This window comes from Hippocampus guttulatus, chromosome 5 (genome assembly GCF_054856545.1).
Source record: "Hippocampus guttulatus isolate MCC_2025c chromosome 5, RoL_Hgut_1.0, whole genome shotgun sequence".
Lineage (NCBI taxonomy): Eukaryota > Metazoa > Chordata > Actinopteri > Syngnathiformes > Syngnathidae > Hippocampus > Hippocampus guttulatus.
This window is the reverse complement of record NC_141265.1, coordinates 1,501,363-1,520,743: the sequence shown is the minus strand read 5'-3', so window position 1 is coordinate 1,520,743 and position 19,381 is coordinate 1,501,363. Positions and strand designations below refer to the sequence as shown.

The window sequence follows — 19,381 nt, the reverse complement described above, 5'->3', positions numbered from 1 at the left end:
TGGAACATTTTCGATGGGACGAAATCTACTCGCACGCTAAGTCGCTTAACTTAGCCGTCGCGCCTCATCGCTAACGGCCTCCAGAACTTGTATTTGATTTAGCGTAGCTTGACGTGAAATACTCACCCCGCTCGCTAACGACAAACTCCTCCGGCTAGCTTACGAACTTTTGAATAAAATCCTTGAAAGGCCGACGCTAAAGGGCCTGAGCTCTTCCCTCCACCCGGGCCGGCCACGTTGTGGGCGGATGCAATAATAGCTTGTGTGCCTCCTCCTGCTCTCAATGTGAATGTTTTGTTTTTGTTTCTTTAAATATACATGGCAGGTGCGTTTTCTTCCTTCGCTTGTAACCAATAATAATTTTATCGTCCATCGATGATATAAATTAGGAGGGACAAGTCATTGGCCTCAACACGTTTCTAAAAATCTGAATTTTAATGGGACAGTTTAGTTGAAGGAAAACCACGAGTGAACTGCTCTGTTACTCCATAGACAACACTTTTTCTTTTTAAGCGCATTTATTTGGTGTTTCTGGTCATGAAGTGCCTTTTATGCTCCATTTTATTCAGTGGACCAAACCGAGCCAATGATGAATCATGCAAGCTTTTTGAATGTCGTTGAGGAAACACGTTTTGGGCTACTTTTGATTCCTTTTGGTCGCGACTGGCTGATGGCAACATTGAAATGTTTTTGTTGTCGCTGTCAAGTTTTGTCCATCCAAACCAAAAGGGCTTTATGAGTGTTAGCGCTGTGCTGTCGCCACCATCGCTAATCACACCCACAGCCCCCCCCCAAACCCCCCACTGTACACCCCCCCCCCGAAAGGTAAGTCGTTCCTATCGTTTCCTCATCCAACCGCCTGCTTTTTCGAAAGGTGTGTTGTTGTTTTTTTTTTTCCTTTGACATTTTTCGACTATCTTTTGCTTCTCCTCGCATGCGTCCGAACAGCCACGCTCAGAAACATCTTGTTCACGTGTACTGGTGGAAGATTCTAGAAGGACGAGCCATGAAAACAACCTGCTAGGTTAACCCACTTGTTGCTGTTTACATTTGTGCGTCTTTGTTTTGTCTGTTGTTTTTTTTTTTTTGTTTTTTTTCCAAGCTCACAAAGAAAAAGCTAAATGTTTTCCGAAAACATACTGCAGCCGGTGCGTGGCCTGTTGAAGAAACGAGGCCTGTCTTTGTGTGTGTGTGTGTGTGTTTGCTTGGAGTAATCTCTTGTATCTTACTGTAAAGGGCCAGAATGTTACTGAGAAATAAAAGTACATTGAAAAAAGCAAACAACCAATCAAAAAGATTTCCTTTTTTGAATGTTCCACCACTACACACTTCAAGAAGCGAGATGTTCCTGACGTGCTAGCTTGACCGTCGTTCCGTTGCCGCCAGTAAAAAGTCACCAAAAAAAGTACTAATTGAAGGGGGAAAAAAAGGCTTTTGCCGATATTCGACTCTCCCAAACATGTCGGTTTTATGTTGGGAAATCATCACAGAAGCGTTGTGTGAAAGTCGATCGTGTATTATTATTTTTTGCTCATCTTGCTAATGAACGAACCAAAAAGCAGCGAGCAAAGCAGTACTGATCGCATTTTTTTTTCCACCTGGGTGACGTTCAAAAATGGCAAAACACCAAGCTACGGCAACCCTACCAAAGCCTTAACGTGAAAAATCGTATTCACGTGCCACCCCTTTGCAAAGGTTTGGCGAAATCCATCATCTCGTTTTTTACCTAATGAACAAGTGCGCTCAAAAATGGAAGACGATTCCAGGGCTGAGCCCAACACGAACATTTTGTGAACAAATCAGCCTTGTCATCTTTGCCAAATCCCCCGAACAAACGGGTGATCAAAATAATTTTCAAACAGACCTCCACCAAGGGCGAATGGTTTGAAATGCGTGCGTTGAAGGCTATAACCATGCTGGATGGTGTGCTGGATGGCCCCGGTGAAAAAAATACATTCCCGGTTTACATGATTCATTTTGTGTGTGTAATCTTACTTAAAAGAAACCTGATCTCAAGGGAAAGAAAAAAAGAATCATCTGATTTCTGTCAAGACTGTACAATTGCTAACAAAAATTAGCCACGTGCCTACGCAATTTTTTTTAAATGAAGGAAGCCGTTTTCGTTTTGCGTTAAGCCAACCAAAAAAGCGGCCGTCGAAACAAACCAAAGGCGGCCCCCCTACCAAGGCAGAACAAGATTTCACTGCAACCTAAAGACAAAATCAGTACGCATGGAAGTTCCTTTAGTTTCGCTCAAATCCAGCTAGCAAACTTTCAGCACAACAAAAATGGCAAAAACTCTTTGATCATAATTGCTTTAAAAAAAAAAACAAATGCAAATATAAATTCCGGAATCCAACCGTCTTCGGTGTCTTGCGGAAATAAGCCGCGTAGTTTTCGCGTCAGCCCGCCAACAAACAAGCGGTGACCAAAATGACGCCGTTTTCACTTTTGGACCTGGTGGAGGTAAGAGATTTCCGCCGCTTCTGTCCTGAGACGTGAAAAAAAAAATTGTCGTTACCATTAACATCTGTGACTGTTCTAAAAATTACAGTTTTTAATTTTAGATGTTGAATTAATTTTTTTTCAATCAGTGCAACATCAACAGCTTGTCTTCTTTTAAATAAATTAAACACATCACAATCGTTTCTTTAGTGCAACATGAATAGTTTGCCTTCATTTTAGGAGCAATGCAGACTTTTTTTTCAAGGGGATTATTTTGTTTCAGATTTTGACATAGCTCCCCGCCAAAAATAACCAAAGATTTTTGCTCGCCAGTACTTTGGTTGCAGTCTATGACTAAATCTCATCTGGACTAAAAACATGCTTCTTGCATCTACTCTCGCCCGTGTCTTGCAATGTTAGCCGCTGGCCCTAAAACAGTTTCTCGGAGAAGATCGACTCGCTAACAAGCTTTCGCTCTGGAGTACGCTTCCAAAGAAAAGGAAACCTCTTCCCCAACTTGAACCTTTTGTGTCCTTCCGGCAGGTTCCGACATGGCGACGAGCGATCCGACGACACCCGAAGGCATGGTTCCGCTTTCCGCTTCGCTGGACGATCGGTCGCCGCCGACGACGGGCAAGGAGCACAAGTCCACCAGGAGGGGCGACGACTCGGACAGCGACTTCGAGTCCGACCCACCTTCGCCGAAAAGCAGCGAAGAGGAGGAGGAGGAGGAAGAGCCCGACGAGCCCGAGGAGGATGAAGGCCCCGTCAGCGAACACGGCGAGGACACCGAGCCTGAGAATCTGGGTCAGCGACCGCTCTTGATGGAGTCCGAAGAAGACGGCGAGGATGACGACAAGCGCAGCTTGGACTCCGAGGACAAGGCCAAAAATGTCTCCAAGAAGCAAGTCGCCGCCGGGCGGAGGCATCAAGGCCGGTCCGATCCGGTTCCGGTGGACCCTCGGCACTCGCTCGCCCCAGTGGACATCTTCGGTGCCGTCCCCTTCCTTGCCGGAGAGCCCGTCGTGGGAGATATCTTTGCCAAAGCGCCTTTTCGTCAGGTCAGCCCCCAACAGGCGCCGGCCGAAGATTTTGACGTCTTCACCAAAGCGCCGTTCGGCCGCAACCTCTCCAAGAACGCCGGCGGCCAGACGCCACCCGTTTCCCCCGCCGAGGGCGTGGACGTCTTCGGCTTCGGCCCCTTCCAGCCAGGCGCCCCGTTTCCGACCGCGTCCAGGAGCGCCGAGGACATTTTTCTCCCGTCCGCAGAGGACTCGCCGCGGCAACAGAGGTTGAAACAACGCAGCCTCCAGAAGCTGTCGTCGCGCCAGAGGAAAAGCAAGCAGGACGCCGCCGGGACGGGTGGCGGCAAGCGGCACCACGGAACCCCCACGGGCGGGAGGAAAAGCGCCAAACCCGCTTTCCGTACCCCGGAGTGGGTCCGCAGACACAAGAAAGTGGGTCGGCGGGACTCGCAGAGCAGCAACGAGTTCCTCGGTGATTCCAAAGAGAACATCAGCGTGGATGTCACCATTGCGGAAGGGAAGGACAACGGTGCCCAAATCCAAAAGGACGACGTTCTGGACCCTTTCGGGGCCAAACCTTTCCACCCGCAGGACGGAGGGCGGAACGGAGGCGGCTACCCGGGGGGCCTCCCCGAAAGCAAGAGCGACCTGGGCACCTCCTGGGCGGTGGCTCTTCGCGGGGATTGCGACGCCACAGACGATTTTGGGGCGGTGCCTTTCACGGAAGTGGTGGTCCCCGGCGGACCTCGGCAGCAGCCGATAGAACTGGACCCCTTTGGTGCCGCGCCGTTTCCATCCAAGCAGTGACTAGGACGTCTTCCCTTTGTGACCGCTAGCCCGGAAGTGGCTATGCAACAGACGGCGTCGGACTTTTTGAGACCACTTCAATCCTGAAGTCCCCCGAAGCGGTTTTGATGCCGCGGCGTAATGAGAGAGAAACCTTGGCAATCCAACCAACTGATTTTGAATGCGTGACCACTTACAACGGCACCGCATCACTGAGCGCAAGGGCAACCCAACAAACTGTGATTTCGAATTAAGCCACCCCCCACCCAACAATCGGCACCTCAACCAGAACACGCAAGTCCATGCCCAAGGTCAGGGCTTCTGAAGCTTGGCCCTAGCGCAGTTCCCAGGTGGCTCTCTCAAACCACAGACGATTTGGGTGCTGTTGAGGACAACCTTATGCTGGTGACGACGGACCTCCTGCCAAGGTGATTTTGAACCCGTCGGCTCGATCGTCTGGGCATGGGCCATCCGGGTCACCGCCGGTGGGAAGTCCTGGCTGGCGCTCCCGTCGAGCAAACCCCAAAATGTGATCTCGAAAGTGCAAATACCCGACGACGACCGGCCTGAACAGGCAAGCACCTTCGTTCCACAGAAACAAGATCGTGCTGGGCGGAGTCTCGCATGGTGACAACTCAGACGGGTTTTTGGGTGCACTGCCCTGAAAATCTGAAGTTACGCGCAACTGTTCCAATGTGGGCTCATTTTGTTGATCAGGCAGCACTCGACATGATCCGCAATTCCAAGTTCTGTGCGGCTCTCTAAAACAAGACTGAAGTTTTTTTTTTTGGGGGGGGGGGGGGGCAGGGTTCTTTTGTAATACTCATTCGTAGCACAAAGAGTTTCTCTCTAATTTGCGACTGTTCCACTGGTACTGCGCTAACCTACCGGTCTGTTTCTTTTATTTATAAAGTAGCACTGCAACGCTGACCAGAGGATGCAAGACTGCCGAGATTTATTTTGGTCCCCGTTTGGGCGAAGGTATCCGGCCGGCTCTCTCAGAACAAGGCAGACCTGGAGAGCCCCAAGGGGAGGACTCCCAGCTGCTACCGATGGGGAAATCCTGATGTCCTGGGCCCCACCAGTGGAAAGTCCTTTCTCGGCTCTTCACAGGAAATGTAAAACCAAGGACAATTTCTTTTTGGGGGGTGGGGGTGGGGGGGGGGGGGCGTTTCCTCCACCAAACTGAAGTAGTAGCGAGATCAGCAAGACCACTTTACAGATATGAGATTCTCTTTTGGACCCGTCTCCCTGAAACAGAGACAGAATTGTGAACCGTCACCTCTGGGAAGTCCTAGTCTTGGGCATGGACTGATATTGGGGGGGGGGGTGGGCTCACAGAAATGGCACAAGAGAAATTGCAGATGCATTTTTAGCCCCTCCCCCACTTCCAGCAAGGACTCCTTGGTTCACTTCCCCTCACAAAAGGTATGGCGTACATCTTCTAAACTGCTTCCCACTCTTGCGTTAGTCTTCCTGTGCCCCATTTTTTCTGGCAGGGCAACCAAAACTGACGACACCCCTGAAACCCTGTTGAGGCACTCTGGAGTTTGCATATCGTTTTAGCTGTTTTGATGCTGCAGAAGCGACCTTCTCCAAACTGTGATTTCTGTGTGACTGTTCTGCACACTTTTTTTTTTTTTTTTGATACCACAGTGGTACCTTGACTTATGAGTGCCGTAATGTTTTTTCTAGTCAGAAGCCATAGCTTGGTCATTTTTGTTGACTTTTGAGTTGCGATCCAAAATATGAGTAACGAAGGTACTGTCGTGCCCTCACATTTGGGCAAGGAGAGCGGCCGTTTACTGAGCAATTCCAACCCACTCAACTCGTAAGGCAAGGTACCACAGTATTTTGCGCCGCAAAGCCTTACTAGCATTACTATGGGTGGGGGGCGGGGGGCGCCTTTGCTGCACAGTACCTCGGGGAAAACCTTGTTAACCACTTTGATTCTGTTCTTGTTCAAGCCCTTCTCTTTCTATGCATGTCACCGTGGACCAGAAGGGATTGGTTTTGTTCTCACGTTGACTCTGACTCTGCACTGTGGTGATTTTTTATTTTTTATTTTTTTTGAATTTGGACACATTTCTGCAACCGCTCTTCTCCTAAGTGCTCTCTTTTGATTGTAAGACGCAATCTGATATTTTTAGGCTGATGCAATTTTTTTTCCTTTTCGATTTTGTATGGAAAAAGCTTGAGTTCAAATATATTTGAGAAATGTGACTGATTTTTTTTTTCTTTTAGAGCATGTCACAACTCTCTCACACTTTTTATTTGGAGGTACACAATATAATACAAGACCAAAAAAAAAATCGGCCTGAAATGATTTTTTTTAAACATGTTTTTGCTCTCACAAAAACAGTGAAGCAAATTATTAATGCAAAATGTTTCAACACATAAACTTTAACACGGCCTTTGCCATTGATCCCAGTCAGCAAAATTGGTCTGGCCCAGCTCTGGGGCAGACACGACACGTACACTCGGACCATATACCTCAATGAATGACGGTCCTGCAGTGGCCCACGTCTGGCATCCACGATGTGGGCCGCATTCGGCCCAGATCTGAGCCGCATTGTAAAACCATATCTGGCGTTACTCCGGCCCGACGCTGGGCCAGAACAGGTTCCTGATATCAGCCTGAATTCAACCTCAACTAAGCCACATCTTTCATGAGCCATATTTGACCCACATTAAAAAAAAAAGTCTCAAAAACGACTGTTATAAAAATATGTTTAATGTCATAATTTGTGAACCTCACATATAACTCCACATACACTGGAAAAATGCACTTTTCTTTATTTAACAGTGAACACAAAGTCCAAATAGGGATGCAGCTTACTCTTGAACGGTATTTTTCTGTCCATCAAATTGTTGCGCTCTTCATGTCCTCTTTTCTTCTCATGCTCTCCTTCCTGTCACCACCCCGATCAGGTGCCAGATGTAGCCATCTTTTGATTGTGACATCAATTTCCTGGTCTGAGGCCCAAAATGTTAGGCTGTTAGGTCTCACGGCGGCTGTAAGAACTTTAAGAAAACAAGAATGGACAGTGTGTTAGGAAAACAAACATTTGTACATGTCATGAACAATGAATGGTCAGTAAAAATAACCCCTGCAATTTCTGCAATAATAATAATGATGATACATTTCATTTATAAGCGTCTTTCGAGACACTCTACGACACTTTACAACCAAAACTAAACTAGGTGTGACGCTGTGGGGCGGAATATTTGCCACCAAAAACTAAACGTGAATAACTTTTAAATAGTTTACACTGAATTTGAATTACGTGAATTGAAGGTCAGTGGCTCGGATTAATGGAAGGATTTGTATATTTTACTCTGAATCATATTGAATAATGACGTTTTTTTTCAACGTCAGATTTTGTTTTTGAATTGAGGTACTAAGTTTGAAATTAACTTTATGGTCAAGTATGAAGTATCCGGTTTGTATTGCAGCAAACTGAATCAAAATTAATTTCATTGTATTTCAGTGCAGAAAGGGTTCTTTTTGGCAGCACCTCTGACTGTTCAATCACCTACATTTTCACAAGTGATGTGTCGGTCGCGAACGAGCCGGTACAAAGAGTCGGCTCTTTGAAGTGAACGATGAGCCGTTTTTAGGCGAGAAAAAAAAACGACCACGTGTAGTAAGGCGTTTTTAGACGGAAAAAAAACGACCACGTACAGTATAGTAAGGCACTTTTAGCTGAAAAAAATGACCAAGTATATATAGTAAGCCGTTTTTAGACGGAAAAAACGACCAAGTATAGTAAGGCATTTTTAGCCGAAAAAAACGACCAAGTATAGTAAGGCGTTTTTGGATGAATAAAACGACCATATATAGTAAGGCATTTTTGGACAATTTTTTTCGCCGAAAAAAACGACCATGTATAGTAAGGCGTTTTTATCCGAAAAAAACGACCAAGTATAGTAAGGCGTTTTTAGCCGAAAAAAACGACCATGTATAGTAAGGCATTTTTGGACAACATTTTTTGCAGAAAAAAAACTACCATGTATAGTAAGGCGTTTTTAGCCGAAAAAAAATGACCACGTATAGTAAGGCGTTTTTTGACAAAAAAAAACGACCATTAACAGTAAGGCATTTTTAGCCGAAAAAAACGGCTACGTATAGTAAGGCGTTTTAGCCGAAAAAAACGACCATGAACAGTAAGGCGTTTTTAGCCGAAAAAAATGACGACGTATAGTAAGGCGTTTTTAGCCGAAAAAAACGACCATGTATAGTAAGGCCTTTTTGGACAAAATTTTTAGCCAAAAAAAACGACCATGTATAGTAAGGCCTTTTTGGACGAAAAAAACGACCATGTATTGTAAGGCGTTTTTGGACAAAAAAAACGACCATGTATAGTAAGGCGTTTTTGGACGACATTTTTAGCCGAAACAAACGACCATGTATAGTAAGGCATTTTTGGACAACATTTTTAGCCGAAAAAAACAACCATGTATTGTAAGGCGTTTTTAGCCGAAAAAAAACGACCATGTATAGTAAGGCAATTTTAGCCGAAAAAAATGAGCATGTATAGTAAGGCGTTTTTTGACCCAAAAAAACGACCATATAGTAAGGCATTTTTAGCCGAAAATACCCCAACCATGTATAGTAAGGCGTTTTTAGCCGAAAAAAACGACCATGTATAAATAGTAAGGCATTTTTAGCTGGAAAAAAAACAACAATGTATAGTAAGGCATTTTTGGACGTAATTTTTAGCTGATAAAAAACGACCATGTCTAGTAAAGCGTTTTTGGACGAAAAAAAACCGACCATGTATAGTAAGCCGTTTTTTGGATGAATTTTTCTGCCGAAAAAAACGACTGTATAGTAAGGCGTTTTTAGCTGAACAAAAACGCCTCATATACATGGTCGTTTTTTCGGGCTAAAAACGCCTTACTATATATACTGTCGTTTTTTTCGGGCTAAAAACGCCTTACTATATATACTATGTCATTTTTTTCGGGCTAAAAACGCCTTACTATACTATGTCGTTTTTTTCGGGCTAAAACGCCTTACTATACTATGTCGTTTTTTTTCGGGCTAAAAACGCCTTACTATACTATGTCGTTTTTTTTCGGGCTAAAAATGCCTTAGTATACATGGTCGTTTTTTTCGGGCTAAATACGCCTTACTATATACTATGTCGTTTTTTTCGGGCTAAAAACGCCTTATTATACTATGTCGTTTTTTTCGGGCTAAAAACGCCTTACTATATATATATATACTGTCGTTTTTTTCGGGCTAAAAACGCCTTACTATACTATGTCGTTTTTTTCGGGCTAAAAACGCCTTACTATACTATGTCGTTTTTTTTTTCGGGCTAAAAACGCCTTACTATACTATGTCGTTTTTTTTTTCGGGCTAAAAACGCCTTACTATACTATGTCTTTTTTTCCGGCTAAAAACGCCTTACTATACTATGTCGTTTTTTTCGGGCTAAAAACGCCTTACTATATATACTATGTCGTTTTTTTCGGGCTAAAAACGCCTTACTATACTATTTCGTTTTTTTTCGGCTAAAAACGCCTTACTATACATGGTCGTTTTTTTCGGCTAAAAACGCCTTACTATACTATGTGGTTTTTATTCGGCTAAAAACGCCTTACTATACTGTCGTTTTTTTTGGCTAAAAACGCCTTACTATACTATGTCGTTTTTTTCGGCTAAAAACGCCTTACTATACTGTCGGTTTTTATCGGGCTAAAAACGCCTTACTATACTATGTCTTTTTTTTTCGGCTAAAAACGCCTTACTATACATGGTCGTTTTTTTCGGGCTAAAAACGCCTGACTATACATGGTCGGCGGCCCGGTAGTCCGGTGGTTAGCACGTCGACTTCACAGTGCAGAGGTACCGAGTTCAATTCCAGCTCCGGCCTCCCTGTGTGGAGTTTGCATGTTCTCCCCGGGCCTGCGTAGGTTTTCTCCTGGTACTCCAGTTTCCTCCCACATTCTAAAAACATGCATGGCAAGCTGTTTGAACACTCTAAATTGTCCCTAGGTCTGAGTGTGAGCGTGGATGGTTATTCGTCTCTGTGTGCCCTGCGATTGGCTGGCAACCAATTCGGGGTGTCCCCTGCCTACTGCCCGAAGACAGCTGGGATAGGCTCCAGCACCCTCCGCGACCCTCGTGAGGATGAAGCGGTTTGGTAGATGAATGAATGAATGAATATACATGGTCGTTTTTTTTCGGGCTAAAAACACCTTACTATATACTATGTCGTTTTTTTCGGCTAAAAACGCCTTACTATACTATGTCATTTTTTTCGGGCTAAAAATGCCTTACTATACTATGTGTTTTTTTTCGGGCTAAAAACGGCTATGTCGTTTTTTTCGGGCTAAAAACGCCTTACTATATGTCGTTTTTTTTTTTCAGGCTAAAAACGCTTTACTATACTATGTCGTTTTTTTCGGGCTAAAAACGCATTACTATACTATGTCGTTTTTTTCCGGCTAAAAATGCCTTACAATACTATGTCGTTTTTTTTGGGCTAAAAACGCCTTACTATACTATGTCGTTTTTTTCGGGCTAAAAACGCCTTACTATATATACTATGTCGTTTTTTTTTTTTCGGGCTAAAAACGCCTTACTATACTATGTCGTTTTTTCGGCTAAAAACGCCTTACTATACTATGTCGTTTTTTTCGGGCTAAAAACGCCTTACGATACCAAAAATGACTTCAATCAGCCTTACTTATCATGCTGGTCAAAGAAAAAAGGGATATGGTTGCAACCTCCGGGGATTGAACACCCAACCGCTAGTTTGGGACATGGTTTCTCTACCCCTGAGCCACACCTTCACATAACTTCTTGTTTGTTTTGTGTTGTCTTCAATAAAGCTGCAAATGGTGGTTAAAGGTGTGACCTTGTTGCAAACACTGGGAATCGAACACCCAACCGTTGGTGTGGCACTCGATCACTCTACCACTAAGCCAAAGCACCACAGTTGTGTTTCTTTATTAATCATGGTCGTTTTTTTCGGCTAAAAAATTTTTGTCCAAATATTCCTTACGATACATGGTCGTTTTTTTTTCCGGCTAAAAACGCCTTACTATCCATGGTCGTTCTTTTCGGGCTAAAAACGCCTTACTATACTATGTCGTTTTTTTCGGCTAAAAACGCCGTACTATACTATGTCGTTTATTTCGGGCTAAAAACGCCTTACTATACATGGTCGTTTTTTTTGGGCTAAAAACGCCTTACTATACTATGTCGTTTTTTTCGGCTAAAAACGGCATACGTCATCTATGTCATTTTTTTCGGGCTAAAAACGCCTTACTATACTATGTCGTTTTTTTCGGCTAAAAACGCCTTACTATACATGGTCGTTTTTTTTCGGGCTAAAAACGCCTTATTATACTATGTCGTTTTTTTCGGGCTAAAAACGCCTTACTATACTTGGTCGGGTTTTTTTCGGGCTAAAAACGCCTTACTATACTATGTCGTTTTTTTCGGGCTAAAAGCGCCTTACTATACTGTCGTTTTTTTCGGCTAAAAACGCCTTACTATACATGGTCGTTTTTTTTTCGGGCTAAAAACGCCTTACTATACTTGGTCGGGTTTTTTTCGGGCTACAAACGCCTTACTATACTATGTCGTTTTTTTCGGGCTAAAACGCCTTACTATACTTGGTCGGGTTTTTTTCGGGCTAAAAACGCCTTACTATACTATGTCGTTCTTTTCGGGCTAAAAACGCCTTACTATACTATGTCATTTTTTTCGGCTAAAAACGCCGTACTATACTATGTCGTTTATTTCGGGCTAAAAACGCCTTACTATACATGGTCGTTTTTTTTGGGCTAAAAACGCCTTACTATACTATGTCGTTTTTTTCGGCTAAAAACGGCATACGTCATCTATGTCATTTTTTTCGGGCTAAAAACGCCTTACTATACTATGTCGTTTTTTTCGGCTAAAAACGCCTTACTATACATGGTCGTTTTTTTTTCGGGCTAAAAACGCCTTACTATACTTGGTCGGGTTTTTTTCGGGCTAAAAACGCCTTACTATACTATGTCGTTTTTTTCGGGCTAAAAGCGCCTTACTATACTGTCGTTTTTTTCGGCTAAAAACGCCTTACTATACATGGTCGTTTTTTTCGGCTAAAAACGGCATACGTCATCTATGTCATTTTTTTCGGGCTAAAAACGCCTTACTATACTATGTCGTTTTTTTCGGCTAAAAACGCCTTACTATACATGGTCGTTTTTTTTTCGGGCTAAAAACGCCTTATTATACTATGTCGTTTTTTTCGGGCTAAAAACGCCTTACTATACTTGGTCGGGTTTTTTTCGGGCTAAAAACGCCTTACTATACTATGTCGTTTTTTTCGGCTAAAAACGGCATACGTCATCTATGTCATTTTTTTCGGGCTAAAAACGCCTTACTATACATGGTCGTTTTTTTTTCGGGCTAAAAACGCCTTATTATACTATGTCGTTTTTTTCGGGCTAAAAACGCCTTACTATACTTGGTCCGGTTTTTTTCGGGCTAAAAACGCCTTACTATACTATGTCGTTTTTTTCGGGCTAAAACGCCTTACTATACTTGGTCGGGTTTTTTTCGGGCTAAAAACGCCTTACTATACTATGTCGTTCTTTTCGGGCTAAAAACGCCTTACTATACTATGTCGTTTTTTTCGGCTAAAAACGCCTTACTATACATGGTCGTTTTTTTTTCGGGCTAAAAACGCCTTATTATACTATGTCGTTTTTTTCGGGCTAAAAACGCCTTACTATACTTGGTCGGGTTTTTTTCGGGCTAAAAACGCCTTACTATACTATGTCGTTTTTTCGGCTAAAAACGCCTTACTATACTATGTCGTTTTTTTCGGCTAAAAACGCCTTACTATACATGGTCGTTTTTTTTTCGGGCTAAAAACGCCTTATTATACTATGTCGTTTTTTTCGGGCTAAAAACGCCTTACTATACTTGGTCGGGTTTTTTTCGGGCTAAAAACGCCTTACTATACTATGTCGTTTTTTTCGGGCTAAAAACGCCTTACTATACTGTCGTTTTTTTCGGCTAAAAACGCCTTACTATACATGGTCGTTTTTTTCGGGCTAAAACGCCTTACTATACTTGGTCGGGTTTTTTTCGGGCTAAAAACGCCTTACTATACTATGTCGTTTTTTTCGGGCTAAAAGCGCCTTACTATACTGTCGTTTTTTTCGGCTAAAAACGCCTTACTATACATGGTCGTTTTTTTCGGGCTAAAAACGCCTTACTATAATGTCGTTTTTTTCGGCTAAAAACGCCTTACTATACTATGTCGTTTTTTTCGGCTAAAAACGCCTTACTATACTATGTCGTTTTATTCGGCTAAAAACGCCTTACGATACCAAAAATGACTTCAATAAGCCTTACTTATCATGCTGGTCAAAGAAAAAAGGGATATGGTTGCAACCTCCGGGGATTGAACACCCAACCGCTAGTTTGGGACATGGTTTCTCTACCCCTGAGCCACACCTTCACATAACCTCTTTTTTGTTTTGTGTTGTCTTCAATAAAGCTGCAAATGGTGGTTAAAGAAAGATGTGACCTTGTTGCAAACACTGGGAATCAAACTCCCAATCGTTGGATTTGGGACTTCAGCTTTCGACCACTGAGCTAACCCACCACAATGAACCTTTGGGTTGTTTTGTGTTTTTCCTCAAATAAGTTGAATATGGTGGTTAAAGAGTAGACATTGTTGCAACAACAGGGATCGAACACTCAACCTCTGGTGTGGCACTCCATCACTCTACCACTGACCCAAAGCACCACACAGAGTTTCTTTATTAATCATGGTCATTTTTTTCGGCTAAAAAATTGTTGTCCAAAAATTCCTTACTATACATGGTCGTTTTTTCGTCCAAAAAGGCCTGACTATACATGGTCATTTTTTTTCCCGGCTAAAAACGCTTTACTATCCATGGTCGTTTTTTTTCGGCTAAAAATTTCGTCCAAAAATGCCTTACTATACATGGTCTTTTTTTTCGTCCAAAAACGCCTTACTATACATGGTCGTTTTTTTTTTCGGTCAAAAACTACTATACATGGCCCTTTTTTTCAGTTAAAAATTTCGTCCAAAAATGCCTTACTATACATGGTCGTTTTTTTCGGCTAAAAAATTCATCCAAAAATGCCTTACTATATATACATGGTCGTTTTTTTGGGCTAAAAACGCCTGACTATACATGGTCGTTTTTTTTGGTCAAAAACGCCTTACTATATACATGGTTGTTTTTTTCCTTCTAAAAACGCCTGACTATACAAGGCCGTTTTTTTCGGCTAAAAACGCCTTACTATATATACATGGTCGGTTTTTTTCGGGTTAAACGCCTTACTATACATGGTCGATTTTTTTCGGGTTAAAACGCCTGACTTTACATGGTCGTTTTTTTCGGCTGAAAACGTCTTACTTTACATGGTAGTTTTCTCGGCCCAAAACGCCTTATTGAGCAGTGTTGACAGTCCACGCAGCACTTTGTGGTAATCATACTGCAACAATCCGGATATTTGAGGCTGCTGCACTGACACTGGATCGCACTGGTACATTGCAATATTAATAATGCATCCCGAACTCTAATGCAGATTGTATTACTGTGTTGTGTTCCATCTTGCTGGCAAGGTCCATCCTCCCCCGGATGCCACAAATGTCCTGATGGATTCGCAGCTAAAAGCGTCACGCCAGCAGACCGATGTGTCGTGCAGGTGCGTCAAGGCTGGTCTCAAACAGGTGTATGCGTGTTGATGAGAAAATTAAAACCGTTAGTCACTTTTGGGTCAAGGTCTTATGTTTTGACTAAAGGTTGTGTTTTAGTTCCAGCCAGCTCGGACATTAGTTGCGTTCAAAGTGCGGTCTCAAAGTACAAAATAATGCATTTGCCGCAAACAGCCTAGCGTGCATTCAAGCAGTCCAAATTACATATGGCTGTTTTTAATGCACTGTGTATGACACTTTCTAGATAGACCGTCAACAAATAACCTCCCTAAGAGTGTGCATGTGCGTGCAAACGTTCAAGCACGTCACGGGCGAGGGGAATGCGCGTCTTGTTTCAGCCACGAAGCATCATGCAATTGTCACATTTGCATTCTTTTTTTTTTTCTATGCCCACCGGCTGGAGAAGAACACAAACATATTCGCTGTTTCCCAAACTGATCCGAATCCTCCCCGGGTCTGAGTTTCATCTCCAAGATGCAGTTTAATCTGTGTAATGACTGTCTAGCATGTGAAATGCTAACATGATGATGGTCTTCCTGTGATGAACTGGCGGCCTCTGAAGCAGCAGGCATGCATGCTGGAAGGAGAAAAAGAAACGCATGGGAGCGCGGGAAGAAAAGACCGACTGTCAGAAATGGTCTCGTCGAGCACTTGGCCGGATGGTCAAGTTCCGACAAGAATGCAATTGTATTTTTGGTCGAGCCGATTACGATTGGCCGGTTGATCACAAAATCTTTCACAAACTAGATTTTTTTCCCCCCCTTACTCTGAATAAGAGCGTCCTGCGGTTGACTTCCACGCAGGCTACGAGCGCGCGTGGTTGTCAACGAGGTCGGCGGGGCACGGCCGGCTGTGTCTGTAGGCCATGATGAAACAAGACGACTGGTGCCACCAGTAGAACATGAGCAGCAGCAGCACGTGCCACAGCTGGTGGCTCGAGCCCACGTAGTTCAGCTGCCCTGAAACGACACATCACATGAAATTGACCTCACGTCTTGCCCAATCGTAACATTTCATCGGGGGGGAATGCAAGGCCCCAAAAAGGACCCGGGATGCGCTCCACTTCTCTGCTTAAGATGCTGCCCCGCCCCCGCGACCCGACCGTGGAGAAATTGAAGAGAATGACGATAAATAACAAATTTCATTCCCCCTCTGCCGTTTTTTTTTTTTTTTACGTGAAAATCGTATTGGGGGGGTGGGGGGGGGGGGATTTGTTGCACGCTTTTCATAGCACAGTAAACAACTGATGAATGAGTGGTCTGTGGCTGACCTGGGAAGTAACGTTCGGGCACTTTGGAGACGTAGAAGAGCAGCGCCGCCGCCGCCATCAAATACATGACCAGCACGCGCGGGGTGAACGCCTGAGGGAGACCAACAGCAACAATAATAATGGGGGAAAAAAAGGGAGGGGGGGGGGGGCGTGGGGGTAATGAAAACACGTGCGAGCTCACTTGCACGAGCTCCGAGGAGAAGCCGCCGGCGTCGCAGACCCAGTGCACGACGGGCACCAGGCCGCTGGAGGCCAGCGCGCAGAAGGCCAGCCAGCGAGGGCGGCGCCACTGCTTGCTCAGGAAGTTGGGGTGGATGTGCGCCAGGAAGACGGCCAGGATCATGGCCAGCACCGTCACCAGGTACACCTGCCGCCAGTACTGAGACAAACACAAATCAATACTCCTTTCCTCAAGGGGCTTGGTTTTGAAAGGTGGAAAAACTGTCAATAGTTTCCATCTTCTAAGTTAAAACAAGCAAACTGTTGCACATGACAACGTTCAAAAATGGACACGGCTTCAGTTTTTCTCATTTTTAGAGGAAACGATCAACGAGTATATTGCGGGGGTCGAATCAACATTTTAAAACGTCCAAAATGGTGTTCGTCACGAATAAGCATCCCCCCCGCCCGCCGCCGCGGTGGCGTCCTCACGTTATTGCAGTAGAAAGCGTAGAAGACGGCGGGCACGTAGCAGCCCAGGATGCCCAGCGACACGCCGGCGTAGTCCAAGGCCATCCAGCGTCGGCTGGTCTTCTCCGAGCGGTGGCAGCAGAACACGTGGTAGCCCGCCGAGCACAGCAGGCACAGCTGCACGCGCGAGCGCACAGCGACGACGGATTAGCTTGGGACGCCGTCTTGGGGGTGTTTCATTGAGCGGCAAGACAATGGCGTGGCCAAGAAAAGAAATAAAATCGTCAACAAGGCGCGCGTACCTGAATGCAGAAGAGTCCCACCGAGTAGATGACGTAGTCCTCACGTGAGACTCCCATCTGCGGCAGGACGTGCGCCATGTGGTACACGGCCAGGAAGAAGAAGAACAGGAAGCCCAGCAGGTGAGTCCAGATGTTCACCGTCTCATTGGAAAGGACGAACAGGCTGACGGACGCACACGCGTACGTGTCAACGTGTCGTCTCGGCGCCGATCAATCATGTTCATGCCACACTTGCGCAAGCGGCTCAGAATGATCCTGACGACAAAACTAAAGCGGTTAAATGGCTGATTTGCCGTCTCATTTTCTAACAAGCAAACCTGCAGACGATCGACTCGCACGCCGAATAACCGACTGGCTACCTGACCGGTTACTAACTACGTGCCTAAACCCGCAGACCTTACCAATGTGCAACCTGAATTGGCATTCCAACGAGCATATTAGCCGGATACCTTTTTGACTAACAAGACAGCAGACGGACTATCAACTCACGAGCTGAGTAAGCAACTGACCGCCTGAGTGACTGGCTACTGTACATTAGCCATAGAATTTACGACAGACAGACTAATTCGCTGTCCAATAGTCTGACGAGCTATCGAAATCAGCCGTGAGCTGGCTGAAGAACAGATCAACTAGCTCCTTGATAAACCAAGGAGCTAACAACTAAAGTAGTTGTGTCACTCCTGACTATCCGGCTGCCGAACAACAGCAAAGTCATTTGCCTTCTCGTTTGCGACCAAGCTCGACAGCCTGCTGTTCCTACAGTCATAAATGGGGCAATTATGATAACGCTGATGAATTCGCTCGCTAACTGAAAACCAAGTTATGATTCACTTCTTTAACTAACGAGCAGACTAATTCGCAGTCCCATTAGGCGAACTGGCAAACCAGCCGCATTACTTTGATGTCAAAGTAGCTGAGTAGCTGATGAGTTGAGTGACTAATGAATAGTACAACGAGCTGACAACTCACGTAACCCCCCCCCCCCCCCCCCCCCCGCCACTTACCTTTTGATGCAGAGCCTGGAGGGCAGGTAGGCCCTGTAGCCGTCCGTGATGTAAGGGTTGTCGCGCAGGTAGCCCGGGATCTGCTCGTAGGTGTACAGGCGGATCCCGCGGGGCACCAGCACCGGCCAGTACTGGTAGCCCCCCAGCTCGATGTAGTGGGTGGTCTGGGCGCTCTTCTGAGGCATGACGGGAGTGGGGGGGCGCTTTCTTCGGACCTAACAGAGGGCAAACTGGTCATTTATTGTCATGACTAACCTCTTATCAAAATTCATAAGTCAGCGTTCCATCATAATTCTAACTTGGGTGGTGTACTTCTGCTTTGACTGGGGTCTTTGTGTGTGTGTGTGTGATACAACTCCACAATTAAGATCAAGTCTAATCGAGTCACCCCCCCCCAAAAAAAAAATAATCACCAATTAAACAACGGCTGAATAAGCGGCGTAAGCCGCCAGTGACGACAATGAAATCGACATGACCAAGCTCTTTATTTTCGAACGACTCGGTGCCGAATTGGACCACCGATCCAGTTTACCTTAAAACTGACTTTTGTTCCAATGTCTATTAAAACAAGCCTCAATAACCAAAGCGTAAGCAAATCTACACGAAATTCAAACTGAGTTTGGCGACGAGTGGCTCTTATTTGGGGATTTTACAACGAGAAGCTAGCTCAATGTCGACTAGTTCCGCCGACAAAAATGAAGATTAATTCACCTTTCAACTTGGCATATGCACACGTTGTTCCATTGGGCGTCCTATATAACCCACTAAACATTTGAAAATAAAAGCGTTAACCCGTAAATTAAATTCCAGAGTTGCGACGCTCAACTTGCAGCTCCATCTTCCAAATCAGGTACGACGTCATTGACAAAAGGACCGACCCCGCCTCCACAACAAAGGGGCGTCCTCAAAGTGCCTGAATAAAAATACACAAATGGTCGGTTGAGTAAATCCGTAAATTGCGACAGACGTGTTGAAAGAATGCCTGTGTAAAAATGAATATACTGTATTTTATATTATACCTGTATTTGTGTGTGACAGACATTTTACAGACAAAAAAAGCTCTATTCTTTGGTAAAATAGTCAAACAAATAAAAACTATTTTGTTAATTACTATGACAGGGTAAGTTCACTTTGGCGAACACACACATCTTTAAAATAAGATCAAAATTTTGAATCATAACAACAGATCTTTGTGGTGCGATCATTT

The 19,381-nt window shown here is 44.6% G+C and overlaps 2 protein-coding genes across 6 annotated transcripts in view; one reads left to right on the top strand and one right to left on the bottom strand.

Annotated features, from left to right (window-relative positions):
- Positions 1-11,114, top strand: part of bmp2k (BMP2 inducible kinase) — a 29,030-nt gene extending 17,916 nt beyond the window's left edge. The window contains exons 16-17 of one of the 3 annotated variants that reach the window (XR_015101045.1): positions 2,989-4,684; positions 5,173-11,114. Coding sequence is in view for 1 of the 3 variants with exons in the window: in XM_086112517.1 (XP_085968643.1) it covers positions 2,989-4,277 (1,289 nt within the window). In the remaining 2 variants the exon portion in view is untranslated. Of the gene's footprint in view, positions 1-2,988 lie in introns of all 3 variants that reach the window. The other 2 variants (XR_015101044.1, XM_086112517.1) reach the window with 2 other exon arrangements.
- On the bottom strand, positions 7,030-19,029 carry paqr3a (progestin and adipoQ receptor family member IIIa). Of its 3 annotated transcripts, none has more exons than XM_086112519.1 (8): positions 18,886-19,029; positions 18,175-18,389; positions 17,171-17,333; positions 16,890-17,045; positions 16,420-16,617; positions 16,239-16,329; positions 15,735-15,927; positions 13,970-15,545 (listed from the first exon to the last, which is right to left on the bottom strand). In XM_086112519.1, exons 2-7 carry the CDS (start codon positions 18,357-18,359, stop codon positions 15,773-15,775), a joined length of 948 nt encoding a protein of 315 aa, XP_085968645.1. In that variant the 5' UTR covers positions 18,360-18,389; positions 18,886-19,029; the 3' UTR covers positions 13,970-15,545; positions 15,735-15,772. The 3 variants fall into 3 exon arrangements, with proteins under 3 accessions (XP_085968644.1, XP_085968645.1, XP_085968646.1); XM_086112520.1 differs by having other exon boundaries at positions 17,171-17,227; positions 18,886-19,026; XM_086112518.1 differs by lacking the exons at positions 13,970-15,545; positions 18,886-19,029 and adding an exon at positions 7,030-7,280.
- Positions 19,030-19,381: the final 352 nt, after the last annotated feature.

What these genes read in the sequence shown, in the direction of transcription:
- paqr3a (XM_086112519.1), bottom strand. Translation starts at nt 18,359, where the DNA reads ATGCCTCAGAAGAGCGCCCAGACCACCCACTACATCGAGCTGGGGGGC. An exon ending in TGGGACTCTTCTGCATTCAG is followed by an intron (nt 17,046 to 17,170) that starts GTACGCGCGCCT and finishes TCGCGCGTGCAG; the next exon opens with CTGTGCCTGCTGTGCTCGGC. An exon ending in ACGCTTTCTACTGCAATAAC is followed by an intron (nt 16,618 to 16,889) that starts GTGAGGACGCCA and finishes TGTTTGTCTCAG; the next exon opens with TACTGGCGGCAGGTGTACCT.